The sequence below is a fragment of the Dendrobates tinctorius genome, unplaced genomic scaffold, assembly GCF_039654945.1.
Source record: "Dendrobates tinctorius isolate UK_male_01 unplaced genomic scaffold, ASM3965494v1 ptg000019l, whole genome shotgun sequence".
NCBI classification, from domain to species: domain Eukaryota; kingdom Metazoa; phylum Chordata; class Amphibia; order Anura; family Dendrobatidae; genus Dendrobates; species Dendrobates tinctorius.
Genome location: NW_027361687.1, coordinates 26,829,697 through 26,846,414, shown reverse-complemented (window position 1 = coordinate 26,846,414; position 16,718 = coordinate 26,829,697). Strand labels below are relative to the sequence as shown.

General features: G+C 43.3%; 1 protein-coding gene across 1 annotated transcript in view; it reads left to right on the top strand.

Moving 5' to 3' along the window:
* The window catches only part of BUB1B (BUB1 mitotic checkpoint serine/threonine kinase B), a 109,337-nt gene extending 94,769 nt beyond the window's left edge, over positions 1–14,568 (top strand). The window contains exons 18-23 of the mRNA XM_073566745.1: positions 7,514–7,626; positions 8,490–8,651; positions 9,261–9,403; positions 10,564–10,732; positions 13,288–13,394; positions 14,221–14,568. Coding sequence (XP_073422846.1) covers positions 7,514–7,626; positions 8,490–8,651; positions 9,261–9,403; positions 10,564–10,732; positions 13,288–13,394; positions 14,221–14,401 — 875 coding nt within the window. The 3' untranslated portion in view covers positions 14,402–14,568. The remainder of the gene's footprint in view (positions 1–7,513; positions 7,627–8,489; positions 8,652–9,260; positions 9,404–10,563; positions 10,733–13,287; positions 13,395–14,220) is intronic.
* The last annotated feature ends 2,150 nt before the right edge of the window (positions 14,569–16,718 follow it).

Below are 16,718 nucleotides of genomic sequence, written 5' to 3'. Positions count from 1 at the left end.
CTTTATTATTTTTTTGCTCAGCACATATTTTTATTTATATATTTATTTATACACATATTCCCTGTTTAATTAGTTCCTTTGCAGCACATTTGCATTTCATTTTTGTCCCATTGTGGTACATTATTATTTATTATTGCTATTTTTTTTAATCCGTCTGTGTTCATGATATTGCCACTATCCCGTTATTGCACTTCATTGAAGGGATGCGCGCTTCTGTTCTCTGTCAGCCTTGACTTTCGTGTCCTGCGCAGTTGGTTTTCTTGCGTTCCAGCTTGCGTTCCAGTGCGGTGACCGGAAGTCATTCTTTTACTTCCGGGCGGGTCTGCTAGCAGTGCAGAAGCGCCGGCCACTGCCCACCAATGAATCGGCACGGATACTCAGAATCTCATATATAAGGGACCGTGTTAAACCAGTTTATTTACGCCCCCATAGAGGAAGCAATAGCGAAACGGCACTGTCGGGGTGAGGACACGTTTTTGTGGGACCGTTACTATACAGCACTTCAGGTATTCAAGTTCATTATTTTCCAACATAAATGTATTAAATATCACATCTCCAGCGAGAGCCTCTGAAACAACCCGGGTACATTTGATCCATTTTCCCCTTTGTTCCTCCAAATTTCTTAACCGCACCTTTCTTAATATATATATTTTTCTCCATTAGAATGGTGTTATTCAAGTCTCTAATTATCTGTTCAATCCCGGGCGGACTGCACGAGAGCCGTTGCCTGGCAATACACTTTCTTGTATGATACAAAATTTTGCCTATTCCCAACTGAATGGATGCATTAATACCGCAATCCCCCAGATATCCCAGGATACACATTTTTGGTTTCATTTCCAAACCTACATTAAACACCCCTCCGACCAATTTATCCACATCCTCCCATAGCCCTCCAAGCTTGTGTCATGACCAAAACATATGTAATAGGTCAGACCGCCACCATCTCTGTGCAGACAGCGGCGATCACATTAAAACTGCACATTCGCTCCTCCTGTGTGTGTGTGTGTGTGTGGTGTGACGGTGTTCCGCTGGTGCTACCGCGCAAGAGGCTGGTACCACCAGCAGTTTCCATATTGAGATACCCATCACTTGGGTGTCCCAATATGGCGTTCGATGAACTTCCGTCGCTTGGAATTCTGGTATCTGGACACATCTGGATGGAACAGGATGTGAAGACATTACAAGGTAAGTATATATTAGATTTCCTCCATTTTCTTACTATTGCACCAACAGTTGTCTCCTCACCAAGCGCCTTACATGTGGTTTTGTAGCCCATTCCAGCTTTGTGCAGGTCTATGACCTTGTCCCTGACATCCTTAGAAAGCTCTTTGGTCTTGCCCATGTTTTAGAGGTTAGGGTACCGTTACACTTAGCGATGCACCAGCGATCCCGACAACGATATGGATCGCTGGTGCATCGCTAAGTGGTCGCTAGTGAGCTGCCACACAGGCAGATCTCACCAGCGACATCGCTGGGGTCGGGGGTCGCTACTTACCTGTCAGACGCGGTGATCCTGACGTCCACCCGTCGCTCGTTGGCGCCACAGGAAGCGCCCGACGATAAATGATCCAGGACCTTCTCGCGCGACCAGCGATAATCAGCGGGGGGAGCCGGTCGGAGGTAAGTATCACTTGTAGCGATATCGCTAGCAATATCGCTGCTACATCACAAAATCGGTGACTTTACAGCGATATTGCTAGCGATATCGCAGTGTGTAACGGGGGCTTTAGAGTCTGACTGAGTCTGTGGAGAGGAATCTTTTATAAAGGTGACTATGTAAGACAGCTGTCTTTAATGCAGGTAAGGGTATGTTCCCACAGTTAGGAAACACTGTTGGTTGGACTCTCCGTACCTCCACAGCATCAAACCCGCAGCGGCAAGATGTTACAGCATAGTGGATTGGATTTGAAGAAGTCTCATCTCCACTATGCGTCCTTAGACACCTCCGGCTTCCCGGAGGAGACGCACATGTGGCGCGTCTTTCCAAACCGCAGCATGTCAATTTATGTAACGGAGATGCTCCGTCTCTGCTGCGTAAATGACCCATTCACTATCATTAGATGTGATAAAACTGCGTTATCTTCTTAGTCACATGTGTATTAAGTGCAGGAACACGGCTTACTACGCATGTGTGCTAATTTAAATAAAGGTGTACCTTGTTTCAGCCAAAAGTTTGTCTACACTGCAGTTCTCGCAATGAGCTGAGCTGATTGTGAGAACTACCGTGCACGTGACCGTCAGGGACCGAGCTATCGCCGGTCATCATCTTCAAGATTCGCTGTGTCTGGATGTCAGGCTGGATGGTGGCATAATGCCACCCACCGTTCAGACAAAGGCATCCAGATGTAGCAGAGCTGAACTCGCCGTGGGACAGAATGTATATCTTCTTGTTGGACAGGTAAGGATATTGTTGCTTTTTTTTAGTTTATTTGTCTTACAGGAAACGTAGGCGTCGGTGGAATAGGCGATGCAGTAAGAATGGGCAGCACAGTGGCTCAGTGGTTAGCGCTGCAGCCTTGCAGCGCTGGAGTCCTGGGTTGGAATCCCACCAAGGACAACATCTCCAAAGAGTTTTTGTATGTTCTCCCCGTGTTTGCGTGGGTTTCCTCCGGGTACTCCGGTTTCCTCCCACACTCCAAAGACTTACTGATAGGGAATTTAGATTGTGAGCACCATCGGGGACAGTGATGGAAATGTGTGCAAAACTATAAAGCGCTGCGGAATATGTTAGCGCTTTACAGTTAACATGTTAATTCTTAATATTATAAGAATGGTTTAATTAAGATCTGTTAAATGAGTCTGTCATTATTTCAATTAAAGGACTTTATTTTGGCTTTGTCTTTATTTACCATTTCACTATAGGATTAGTAATGGATAGGTGTCTTATAGAAGCCTCTCCATTAGTAATCCGTGGGCTTGATGTCACATGACAATACAAAGGTGACCTCAACCCCACACATATTACCCCACTTACCACCGCTACAGGGCAAGTGGAAAGAGCCGGGTAAAGTGCCACAATTGGTGCATCTTTGGATGTGCCAATTGTGGGGCGGCTGCCATTTTTCGGCTGGTGAGGCCAAAATCCAGACTGATAATACCAGGCTGCAACTGTCTGCTTTTTCCTTGGCTAGTTAGCAAAAATAGGGGTACCCCAAAATATATATTTTTTTTTGGAGCGGATCCCACTTTTTTGCTAACCATCCAAGGTAAGCAGACTGCTGCGGGCTGGTAAGGTTCATGGATATTGGATCCTTACCAGCCTGAAATACCAGCCCCAGTAGTCTGCTTTATAAATATAGGGGGACCTATGCCATTTTTTTTTTTTTTTTTTTTTTTTAAATTATTATTTATTTATTGAAAAGGAGGGGACTGCTCTGTGTGCTTTCCTCCCATTCCTGTGTCGTGTACTTCTGGCTGTGTCACAAGATTCACCATTATGTAACTTAGTACTCATGGGTAGTAAGCTGCGTTCCTGCATTTAATACGCGTGTGACTAGGAAGATAATGTGGTTTTACCGCATCTAATGAAAGTGTATGGGTAATTTACGTAGAGACTGAGCTTCTCCACGACATAAATTGACATGCTGTGGTCTGGAAAGACACGCCGCATGTCCGTCTCCGCAGGTGAGCCGCGGGCATCGGTGCATGCATAGAGGGCATGGGATTTCTTGAAATCACATCCACTGTGCTGTAACATCTGGACGCTGCAGGTTGGATGCTGCAGATGTACGGAACGTCCAACCTGCAGCCTTTACTGACCATGGGAACATGCCCCAATATATCTGCAAACAGGAAATCACTTGTTTTTCCTTCCCAGAAGCTTTATTTGAAGTGACAAAAATAACCGCATGCAATGAAAAAACGCATCAAACGCAGGTGACCTGCCAGTGACCTCAAATGCAGATTTGGTGCAGATTTCACCTGTGGCAAATCCTGAGCCATTCCTGATCATGTGCACATACCCTAATGGTTGGTGGGGATCAAATACTTATTTTCTCACTGCAAAATGCAAATACATTTATATAATTTATACAATGTGATTTTTCTGGATTTTATTTTTGATATTCTCTCAATGTTAAAATTAACTTACCCTTAAAATTATAGACTGTTCATGTCTTTGTCACTTTGTCAGTGGGCAAACTTACAAAATCAGCAAGGGATCAAATACTTATTTCCTTCACTGTATCTTGTAATGCAGCACATCCCGCAAGAGTGGCTTTACTAAATTTAGGGAGCTGTCTACAGGTTGCTCAATTTTGGTTATGCCTGGCACATCCTAGTGGACACCCACTTTGAAGAGAACTGTATTATTATAGGTCCATTTAAAGGGAATCTGTCAGCTATTTAATCAGATAGCAGCATAATCTAGGTGTAGAGAGCCTGATTCCAGCAATGTATCACTTGCTCAGTAATTTGCTTGCGTTCCATTACACTCAGTGTTTTATCAGCAGGAGAGTATCACTACAGGACTAGGTGTTGAGTGCCAGGCTGTCCAGCTAATCTGTGTAACCCCGACCCCACCATTGATTGGCAACTTATTGACAATATGCAGTGTACAAAGCTGCCAATGAGTGGTGTGGGTGGGGTTATGCACAGCTGCCACAGTGGTGTGGGCGGGGTTATGCACAGCTGCCACAGTGGTGTGGGCGGGACTATGCACAGCTGCCAATGAGTGGTGTGGGCGGGGATATGCACAGCTGCCACAGTGGTGTGGGCGGGGTTATGCACAGCTGCCAATGAGTGGTGTGGGCGGGGCTATGCACAGCTGCCAATGAGTGGTGTGGGCGGGGTTATGCACAGCTGCCACAATGGAGTGGGCGGGGTTATGCACAGCTGCCACAGTGGTGTGAGCGGGGTTATGCACAGCTGCCAAAGTGTGGGCGGGGTTATGTACAGATACCACAGTGGTGTGGGCGGGGTTTTGCACAGCTTGGCATTCCGAGCACTGCTACATTTACAGCAGAGTAAACAGGATTATATCCAAACTGTAAGAAGCAGCCCAGTAAGTGATACATCGCTGAAATCGAGGTCTCTGCCCCTACATCATGCTGCTCACAGATTCCTTACCCTTCTAATTGTAAGTATTATTAGTTCCTAGCCAAATGCCATTTATAGCATTCAGTATAATTGTCTGCCATTGGATCTTGCAGGCAATGACTCCTTCAATAAAGGAGGAACAACGAGTATATATAGCCAAAAGTACAGAGAAAAATTGTATTTATCAAAAGTTAAACTTTAATAAATATATGTAATACAAACATCATATATTAACAAACATGCATGGGCATACATCAATGTCATGTGACTAACTCCATGGGTCAATATAATGACCACCAAAAGCGGGACCCAAAATTTGAATAACACATGCACCATTCAAAAAAGATCATATAGAAGGTTAAAGGTTGTTTAGAGACACATGTTATCCAGTGATAGGGATTAAACAGTACTGACTTCCCCAAAGCTTACAATTCCTATACCGCTAGGTAAACAACCTCCCATAGACACAAATTAGCGCCTTTACAAATGTTTAATCCAATGCACGGTAAAGGAAAGATTTATAAGAGAATTGGTACAAAATAATTACCCATAGTGGTGTGTATAAAGTCCCGTCTAGACCTTGGTCATATACCCCGACGCACGTTTCGCGTACACAAGGTGTCGCTTCCTCAGGGGGCGTGGCCTAATCCTGGTCTCGGTCGGGCATTTATGACAAATGAATCCCGGTCACGTGACTAAAGTGCGAAGTGAAAAGTGCGCAGGCGTGGAACGCGGAAGTGTGCTGCCCACCACATCCAAACTTCGGTCTCGGCTCACACAAGATGGTCACATGATGGGGCTGGTACCAAGCACCCGTTCACGTCACACACTTGCGGCGTTATACCGAGGGTGAATGCAATGGGACAGTGTGACTAAAAATATATATAAAACAGTGATAAGCTTGATGCCAAAATATCGCAATGACAAAAATAGTGCCGTAAAGGATGTGAAAGAAAGTGAAATCTAATTTTATTGATTTTGTATAAATATGCATGAGTAAACATGCATGAATAAATTATACCTTAATAGAACAAAGCATAAGTGAAAATACAATACAAAGTGACAAAATATGATATAACATGTGCATAATATGTTATTCATCTCATATGCTCTCATAAAAAGTGAAACATACATATTACCAAACATACATCCAATATATTAAAATTTTTTTTTTTGCATATATATGCTCAAGACAATAATAATCAAATGATATAATCATTTGAGCAAATAGTATAAGAAAAACATTTTTTGAGAATTTTTTTATATAATATAACAAATTTAATATGATATTATTAGATTACATAGAAATCCCAAAAATAGGGTAAAATGCTAATAGAAAAATTTGTTATCTTTTATTACATCCCTTCCCTTGAAGTAGTAATCTCGACTATCTTCTATTTGTTTCTTTCTTCATCTCATATTTCATTTTTCTTATTTCTTATTTTCTTCTTTATTGCTCACTAGTAGAATAATATTATCGAAGACATTGCTGAAGCGAATGATACACAAATCCATCGCACACAACCAACTAAAAAATAAAAACAACCAAGACAAAAATTAATAATTTTGGTTGTTCACTTTCTTTCACATCCTTTACGGCACTATTTTTGTCATTGCGATATTTTGGCATCAAGCTTATCACTGTTTTATATATATTTTTAGTCACACTGTCCCATTGCATTCACCCTCGGTATAACGTCGCAAGTGTGTGACGTGAATGGGTGCTTGGTACCAGCCCCATCATGTGACCATCTTGTGTGAGCCGAGACCGAGGTTTGGATGTGGTGGGCAGCACACTTCCGCGTTCCACGCCTGCGCACTTTTCACCTCGCACTTTAGTCACGTGACCGGATTCATTTGTCATAAATGCCCGACCGGGATTAGGCCATGCCCCCTGAGGAAGCGACACCTTGTGTACGCGAAACGCGCGTCGGGGTATATGACCAAGGTCGAGACGGGACTTTATACACACCACTATGGGTAATTATTTTGTACCAATTCTCTTATAAATCTTTCCTTTACCGTGCATTGGATTAAAAATTTGTAAAGGCGCTAATTTGTGTCTATGGGAGGTTGTTTACCTAGCGGTATAGGAATTGTAGGCTTTGGGGAAGTCAGTACTGTTTAATCCCTATCACTGGATAACATGTGTCTCTAAACAACCTTTAACCTTCTATATGATCTTTTTTGAATGGTGCATGTGTTATTCAAATTTTGGGTCCCGCTTTTCCTGGTCATTATATTGACCCATGGAGTTAGTCACATGACATTGATGTATGCCCATGCATGTTTGTTAATATATGATGTTTGTATTACATATATTTATTAAAGTTTAACTTTTTTGATAAATACAATTTTTCTCTGTACGTTTGGCTATATATACTCGTTGTTCCTCCTTTATTGAAGTATGATATTGATTCGCCTTATTGCATGGACATTTGATATTTTTTGCTGGTGTTTCTATTTACAACAGGCAATGACTCCTATTGTCTTAAAAGTGAGGTTATTCTTGGTGAGAACAGCAGACTTATCATGGGGATCCAAGCTGATTGCAATATGGTGGATCTGAAAGCAGTGGCATTAAAGGTTTGTAACCAGTTTTTATATTTATGGCATAATTTGTGATATCACCTTTTACTGTTACTCTTGTTTCCACAGCTGTGAATTATCCTCACAGCGGATATTTAAAGGGTTATTCCCATCTTCATAAATTAGGCTGGGGTCACACTGCGTTAAGGCTGTCCGTTTCACGGATTGCGTTACTCCGCGGCATAGCACTGTGTAACGCAATCCGTTAACGCTGCCATTCACTTCCATTAGGAGCGCATCACTAGCGCATGCCATAAATCGGCATGCGCTAGCAATGTGCCGTCATTCTGTGACGGACTCTCGGATGCGGGCTGCAGCGTTCGAAGGTTCGTGACTGCTAGCACAGATGAAGCATCTGCGCTAGCAGGCTCACATAACGCGATCGAGTTATGTGAGTAGCGTTAATGCAGTCCGTCAACGCTATGAGTTGAACGGACTGCATTACCGCTGTGTGAACCTGGCCTTTGTATTTGTCAGATACAGCTCGTTGCCCTGGAGACCAACCACCGCTGCTAGTCAGCAGAACATGCTCAGACTTACAAGCTCTCTTCTATTGAGCTTGTAAGTGCTGCTTTGCCGCTGGCCGGGATCGCTGGAACGCACTGTTACTTCCTAATCCCGACCAGTTTCAGCTCCCAAGTTAACAAGCTAGACACCAGCGGTGGTCGGTCTCCTCAGCAGCAGCTATTAAATGAAAAGTGATAATAGTTCACGAACGGCTGCAATTTTCATAAACGGTAAATTGCAAAAGTGCTTGTTTTTACAAGCTCTATCTGACAATATCCATCTATGAAGGTAGGAATAACCCTTTAAAGACTAAATTACTATTTCCCCATGATATCTTTGTGGTCTTCTGCCAGGTGGATTCAAGACCTCTTCCATGGGATTTCTATGCTGTACAGCAGCTAAAAGAACGACTTGGTGATGCCTTCGAGATCAATTTTGTTGAGCAAAGTAACTGCTACCTCTTTTCGGATGGATGTGTAACACTTTATAAGGACGTCGGCCTCTTCAGTCTCCACGTGAGTTTGTGTCCGTTTGTGGCCAATATCGATTTGTTGTCAGTGATGACATTGGGGGAGCACAGGACCCGTGGGTACACACCCTGATGCCTTGTGGGGTACCCTCTCATTGGACACTAGGCAGCTCCATATTGGAGTACAGTCCGCAGGAAGCCGACTCCACCTGTATCCGGGTTCCCACGGATTTCCTTCTTTACACTTTTTTTTTTTTTTTACATATTATTTATTTATTTTTTTGGTGGTCACTCACATAATAATGTGCCACTATGACTGCTCCTATATTTACACTCCCCAAGTACAATAACTCCATATTCTCACCCCTCGAACCGGCACCGTTGGGCTACAGCAGTCACGTGACGAAACATCGTCACACGAGTGTCAGCAGACATGGCGCCACCATTCCTAGAACAACACTAGTCTGGAAGGGTGAGCAAAGGATATGTTTGTATTCCATGGGGTACTGGTGCATTTAGGAAGGGGTTGTCCAGGTAGTGGTTGACCCTTATTAATTCTTACAGCTTTTTCTCCAGTCTGCGAGCCGCTGCAGTACCAGACACGGCTCGTGTATAATGGTGGTGCTGGCTCACCTACTGTCTGCTAATCTTTTAGGATGTACTGCAGGACTCTGAGGCATTGGTGGAGCAGGTTGCTGTCCTGCTGGCTTACAACTTTCTGAGTCTCATAGAGAAGCTGCACACAGCAGAGATCGTCCATGGAGACTTGAGGCCGGAGACTTTACTGCTGGATGTGGGGTCTGTATTCCTTTATTTCATGTTTATCATTAGGGGAGAGTTTTCTAAATTTTTGCTGACACCCAGCCTCATGTATATAGTTTATACCATGCCTCAATTTAAAGGGGTTCTTTGGTGAAAACACGTTATCACCTATTCTGGATCGCAGGGGTAAACCACTGCAAACAGGGGATTTTTATTACTGTATATACTAGAGTATAAGCCGACCCGAGTATAAGCCGACCCCCCCTAATTTTGCCACAAAAAACTGGGAAAACGTATTGACTCGAGTATAAGCCTAGGGTGGGAAATGCTCCATAGATTATTCCCCCATATGGTGTCCCCAGAAGAAGCTCCATAGATTGTTCCCCCATAAGAAGCTCCATAGATTATTCCCCCATATACTGCCCCCATAAGAAGCTCCATAGATTGTTCCCCCATTAGAAGCTCCTAAAGATTATTTCCCCATGTGCTGCCGCTGCTGCAGCATGTAAAAATAAAAAAAATGACATACTCACCTCTCCGTCGCTGGGTGTCAGATACTCACCTGTCCTGCGTCCATGGCTGCTCACCGCTATCTGCCACGTCATCAGTCAGTGACGTTCAGACTGCAGGGGGCACGGCGCGCACTAATCACGTCACCACGCCCTCTGCTGTCTCAAGTCACTGACCGATGACAGACAGCAGCAAGCAGCCATGGACGCAGGACAGGTGAGTATCGCTATACTTACCCGTCCTGTCGCTTGAGCCCCAAGCTTCTCCGCGCTCTCTCATCCTGCGTTCAGCGGTCATGTGATACAGTTTTAATGAGCGGTACCACGTGACCGCTGAAGGCAGGAACAGAGAGCGCGGAGAAGCTGGGGGCTCAAGAGACAGCGTAAGGACGGGTAAGTATGACCTGACACCCCCGCCCCCTCTCCCCCTCCGACCCCCCGGTGTATATGACTCGAATATAAGCCAAGAGGGGGACTTTCAGCCCCAAAAAACGGGCTGAAAATCTCGGCTTATATTCGAATATATACGGTATCTTTAGAATGGAACTGCAGGCCATACGCCCCCCCCCCCCCCCCGACCGTCGCACCGTTCATTCTACATGGGACTGCTGGCAAAAGCAGAGTATTTTTTTAAATTTCTTTTATTCAATGCTTTATTTCTTTGCTTTGCTGTTTGTATCCCTCCAGAATCTTCAACCTGCCGTCCTGCACAGAGATGGTCAATTGCTTCAAGCCGATTGACTTCACTCACAGCGTGGACATGCGGCTATGTCCCACATTGACCGCCAGAGCTTTTCCTATAGCACAGACCGAACATGGACAGCGCATTCTAGGTCCCCAAACCTCCCCCTACCAGGTAAAGAGGTCCCACCACTGGGATCCACACTGATCGCCAGAATTATGTGCCCCATTCTCCCCTGGCCCTAAAACCGCGGTGAAGGGCAGACTATCATTCATGTGCCCTTTTTAATCTAGTTGTTGTTATGTATCCAGTGGACATTCTCTGCAGTACAGAGTGCTCTCCAGTGTTGGTGCAGACTTTTGGAACGCCTGGTCCACTCCCATCTTATCCGCTATCTCTCTGATAGCTCTCTCCTTGACCCTCTACAATCCGGTTTCCGCTCTTTACACTCTACTGAAACTGCCCTCACTAAAGTCTCTAATGATCTACTAAGAGCTAAATCAAATGGTCATTACTCCATGCTAATTCTCTTGGATCTCTCTGCAGCATTCGACACTGTGGATCATCAGCTCCTCCTCACTATGCTCCGCTCCATTGGCCTCAAGGACACCGTTCTCTCCTGGTTCTCCTCCTGTCTCTCTGACCGCTCCTTTACTGTATCTTTTGCTGGCTCCTCCTCCCCACATCTTCCACTTACTTTTGGGGTTCCTCAAGGATCGGTTCCAGGCCCCCTCTTCTTCTCTTTGTTTGAACAATAGGGGCAGTGTGCAATCAGTAGATTGGTTTCCAGTACCATCTCTATGCTGATGACACCCAATTATATGCTTCTTCTCCTGACATCACGCCTGCCTTTTTAGAAAACACCGGCGATTGTCTAAGCGCTGTGTCTAACATCATGTCCTCACTATATCTGAAACTGAACCTGTCAAAGACTGAACTCCTTGTGTCTCCTCCCTCTTACCTTTTGACTCCGCAAAAACTCTTACTGTTTCTCTTATTCATTCTCATCTGGACTACTGTAACTCTCTGTTATGATTAAGTCACAGAGGAGGAAAAAACAAAACACAAGCTCAGCCCAGAAAATCAGAGAGGTTGGAAACTAGCGGATTGCAGACCCCTAATCCTATCACACAACTAGCAGTAGCCGTGGAGTGTTCCTACGGTGATCCTAGACACCTCGTCACAGCCGGAGATCTACATAAGCCTAAAGAGAGAAAAGGGAAAAACTGACTGCCCCAGAGTAGACCCCAAAGCAATAGGCAGCCCCCAACATATAATGACGGTGAAGCAAGATGAAAATACTAACACAGATAGAAAGATAGGTTGAGCAAACGATGGGGCCCAAGCTAACTAAAAAGGACAGGATAGAAAAGCTTCTGTCTGCAATCTGAGAAAACCCTGCTAAAAATATTACCAACACAACTGATAAGCAAAAAGGACCCTGAAGTCACTAGACTTCAAACCCTATATCAGCACTCAGAATATTCTGGAAGCAGAGCAAAAGAGAACACTGATCAAGGAAAAAGAATCCAGCATACCCTCGGCCGGGGATGGCTGAACTCCAAAAAACAAGGTAAACAAAGCCAAAACTAATAAGTTCAATAGCAGAGCAAAAACTTATCTTTGGGAAGCAGGAATCAGACTGGTCTCCAAGAATCTAGCAGAGAAATCACCAGCGACTCAGAAGGGCGTCGGCTGCCTTATATCCAGTCAGAAGTTCCCGTTACCCAGTCACCATCCACCTGATCAGGTGTTTGTTAATCAGCCTCACTACCTTCCTTCACCAGAAGAGGGAGATCCTCGGACACAAAAGATGAATGAACAGATGAGCTCACAACAACTCTCTTCTAATCGGTCTCCCTCTTACCAAACTTTCCCCCCTCCAACCTGTCTTGAATGCTGCAGCCAGGATCATATTCCTCGCCAATCGTTACACTGATGCCTCTACCTTGTGCCAGTCCTTACACTGGCTACCCATCCACTCCAGAATCCAGTACAAACTTATTACCTTCACCCACAAAGCACTCCACGGCTCAGCACCACCCTACATCTTCTCCCTCGTCTCAGCCTACCACCCTACCCGTGCCCTCCGTTCTTCTGATGATCTGAGGTTAACATCCTCAATAATCAGAACCTCCCACTCCCGTCTCCAAGACTTTACACGTGCTGCGCCAGTTCTTTGGAATGCACTTCCCAAGTCAATATGATTAGTCCCCAATCCCTACAATTTTAAGCGTGCCCTGAAAATGCATTTATTCAGACTGGCCTACTGCCTCAACACATTAACCTAACTAAAGCGCCATGGAATAAATGGCGCTATAATAATAAAAAATAACTATCCCTGTGTGGCACAGTCAAAAGTTTTACCATAACCAGGTTCCCCGTATCATGTTCCCACATGCTTTATGCATCCATTAGCCCTCTGTGTCTGTACTGTTACACACTTAACATTATGGCTGGTACGAACAATGAAGGCAACTGTTACCACCCACCTTTCGTGTCTCCCTTTTTCCCTCAGATATTGTAAGCTTGCGAGCAGGGCCCTCATTCCTCTTGGTATTTGTTTTGATCTATGTGTTAATGTTATGCTGTAATGTCTATTATCTGTACAAGTCCCCTCTGAAATGTAAAGTGCTGCGAAATATGTCGGCGCTATAGAAATAATTTTATTATTATTATTACTTGTGCACTGTGGACTCCATACATACCTTTTATTTTGCTGCCCTCAGGTGGATCTTCTTGGTATTGCAAATATTGTTCATTTGATGATCTTCAAGGACCCCCTTCAGCTTCAGCAGATTGAATCGTCATGGAAAATCACAAAACAGGTTCCAAGGTGAATCCTATAGCTTAAAATAATCCTTTTATTTAAATCTATCTTGAGATAACATTCAGTGTAAGAAAAAGAAAACATTACTAAGTGCAATGCATGACTTCCAATTTAGTCCTTTTGGAGACAAACCAGGTTCTGTATCAGGGACCTGTATTGAACCTGAATATTCAACACTTTAAAGCCACCACAATTAGACCCATCCTGAAAGTTAGGAACACTGGCTGTTTAGGATTTTTATTCCTTGCAGCCGCCATTCAATAGCAGGAATTTACTCCTGCTGCAGGCAAATGAAGTGAAAGAGTGTGTCAAATCATGCAAATTCCAATTATCATTTTTTTTTTTTTTTTTTTACCTGCAAATATTTTGTCTTGTTTTTTTCCTGTTTAAATTTCATATTGTTTTCTTTAAAAACTTCTTTAAAATGTTCCATGTCGGTAAGGTTGCAGGAATCTGATTTACCTGGGAGCTGTACAGTAACCATTTCCTAGACCTTACCCATTCGGTGGTATAGGGCGGCTCCGGAGCGGAGCTTCTTTTACACATATTAGATAGCCATCATCTGTGTCTAACAGCATTAGCCTGAGCAGAGCTCCGATCGCTGCTATTAACCATTTAGGTGCTGCAGTTCAACTAACTGCAGTATTTAAATGTAATGCACGTGTCCGTGTTTGTGCTCGTGGGGCTCCCCCTAGTGATGGTTTCCTCATTTTTGGAATTTTATTTTCTTCTCCAGTGTATTATAAAATGAGTATAATCATACACATGCAGCTTATTGCCTCCTGCATAAATTTGCTTCCCTGTTGGTATAACACTCTCTGCTCAATCGCAGTTGGTGGAATGAAAACCTATGGAACACCTTCTTCTCAAAGCTCCTGAGCTCAAGCCACGGGTCCACTGCCGATGTGCTAAAGGAGCTGAAGGACCAGATGGCCCAGTTATTTGACAGCTATTTCGAACCTGAAGTCTGCAGTTATTTTATCAGGTTGGAAACTCTGCTTAACCCCTTATGATTACGTCAATTCGTATTTCTCCTACGCCTCATACGTCAATTCGTATTTTTCTAAGACCATCCCTGGACGTATTGCCTAACAACGACCCTCTGTTTATATGTTATGTAGAATAGATATTTATGTTGGTTTATTTACTATGGATATTTCTATTAAACATTATAGCACTTCTTGCTGTTTCTTTTCTTTTGTGCTATAATAAACCTTTTGTTAGAGCATGAAAGCATGCGATAAAGGAACACCTATTTACTTTTGGGGTTCGTTTTTGCAGATGCCATTGGGGAATGCCATAAATCAGACACTGTCAACCAGTCAGATTCCACTCACTCCCATCCTGAAGAATGATTTTGCATTACTTACTAAATCCAGATGTAGTAAGTTCATGCAACATCATTTTTGCGATGTACAATGGAGTCTTGCCAGTGTCCTATGGAAACAATGCATTGCATCCAACAGAGCAAATCGTACGGAATCTGGGGAATAAAAAATTAAATAAACAGTATGAAAAAAAAATGTTGGCACAATAAGGGCTTTGTTCACATGATGCATTTTACTGTCCCAGTAAAATAACTAAGATTTCTGAAATCTCAAGCACACGCCGCTGCTTTTTTTTTTTTTTTTTTTTTTTTGCATATTTTAACCATCAAGGTGTTTTTCTTTAAATCTGCAGTGTGTCAATTCTTGCAGTGTTTCCCACCCATTAAAAGGAATGGGGAAAAAAAAAATCATGTAAAGAACTATGTATTTATAAGAAAATGTGTAAAAACAAAAAACCCGCATGCAGTGTTTTTCAAGCCGACTCTCAAGTACTTGCAGCAAAGAAACAAAACAAGTGCAAAGTGCCTAATGGTTGACATCCATTAAATCGTGAGCAGTAATGGTATTGGCCATGTGAATGAGCTTTAAAAATAATCTGTTAGCGTATTTTTGTGATAAAATGTGACAGCAGCCAGATGTTAGGGCAGAGACCCTGATTCCAGGAATGTGTAACTTAGTGATTCTCTCACAATTGCTGCACCCAAACTGTTTTCTCTGGTGCAGATCTAACTGTGCTTGGTATGCTGAGCTATGTATAGCCCTGTCCCCATCACTGATTGGCTGTTTTCTGCTGCTAATCAGTCTTTGGGGGGGGGGGGGGTTATGCAGCATGAGACACATAGTCCTGTAGTGAAAGTCTGCTGCTTTTATTGAAACAGCAAAAAACACAGCCCAGTGATGTGGTACCATGTGTCCTGATGGTCACCATGGGTCTGGTGTCTCTCATCATCCTCTTGACAATACTCCATAGATTCTCTTTGATGATACTTTATGATGATATTCTAAATTTTGTATCATCAAAGAGAATCTATGGAGTATTGTCAAGAGGATGATGAGAGACACCAGACCCAACCATGCAGACGATCTGAAGGCTGCTATCAAAGCAACCTGGGCTTCCATAACACCTCAGCAGTGCCACAGACTGATCATCTCCATGCCACGCGGCATTGATGCAGTAATTGATGCACTAGGAGCCCCGACCAAGTATTGAGTGCATTTACTGAACATAAAGTATTCTAATTTACTGAGATAATGGCTTTTGGGTTTTCATTGGCTGTAAGCCATAATCATTAACATTAACAGAAATAAACACTTGAAATAGATCACTCTGTGTGTAATGACTATATAATAGGAGTTTCACTTTTTGTATTGAAGAACTGAAATTAACTTTTTGATATTCTAGTTTTGCGCGATACACCTGTATACTCGCGTGGTCAAAATTGTTGGTACCCCTCGTTTAATGACAGAAAAACCCACAATAGTGACAGAAATAACTTGAATCTGACAAAAGTAATAATCAAAAATCTATGACAATGAACAAGTGTGAAAGTCAGACATTGCTTTTCAACCATGCTTCCGCCGAATTCTTTAAAAAAAAAAAAAAACCAAATAAGCCTGGACAGAAATGATGGTACCCTTAACTTGATATTTTGTTGCACAACCTTTTGAGGCAATCAATGCAATCAAACGATTCCTAACTGTAATGACTTTTGCACTTCTCAACAGGTATTTTGTCCCACTCCTCAAGAGCAAACTGCTCCAGTTGCCTTTTCCAGATGACATGTTTCAGCTCTTTCCAAAGATGCTCAATAGGATTTAGGTCAGGGCTCATAGAAGGCCACTTCAGAATATTCCAATGTTTTCCTCTTAGCCATTCTTGGGTGTTTTTAGCTGTGTGTTTTGAGTCATTATCCTGTTGCAAGACCTGCGACTGAGACCAAGCTTTCTGACACTGGGCAGCATATTTCTCTCTACAATCTCTTGATAGTCTTGAGATTTCATT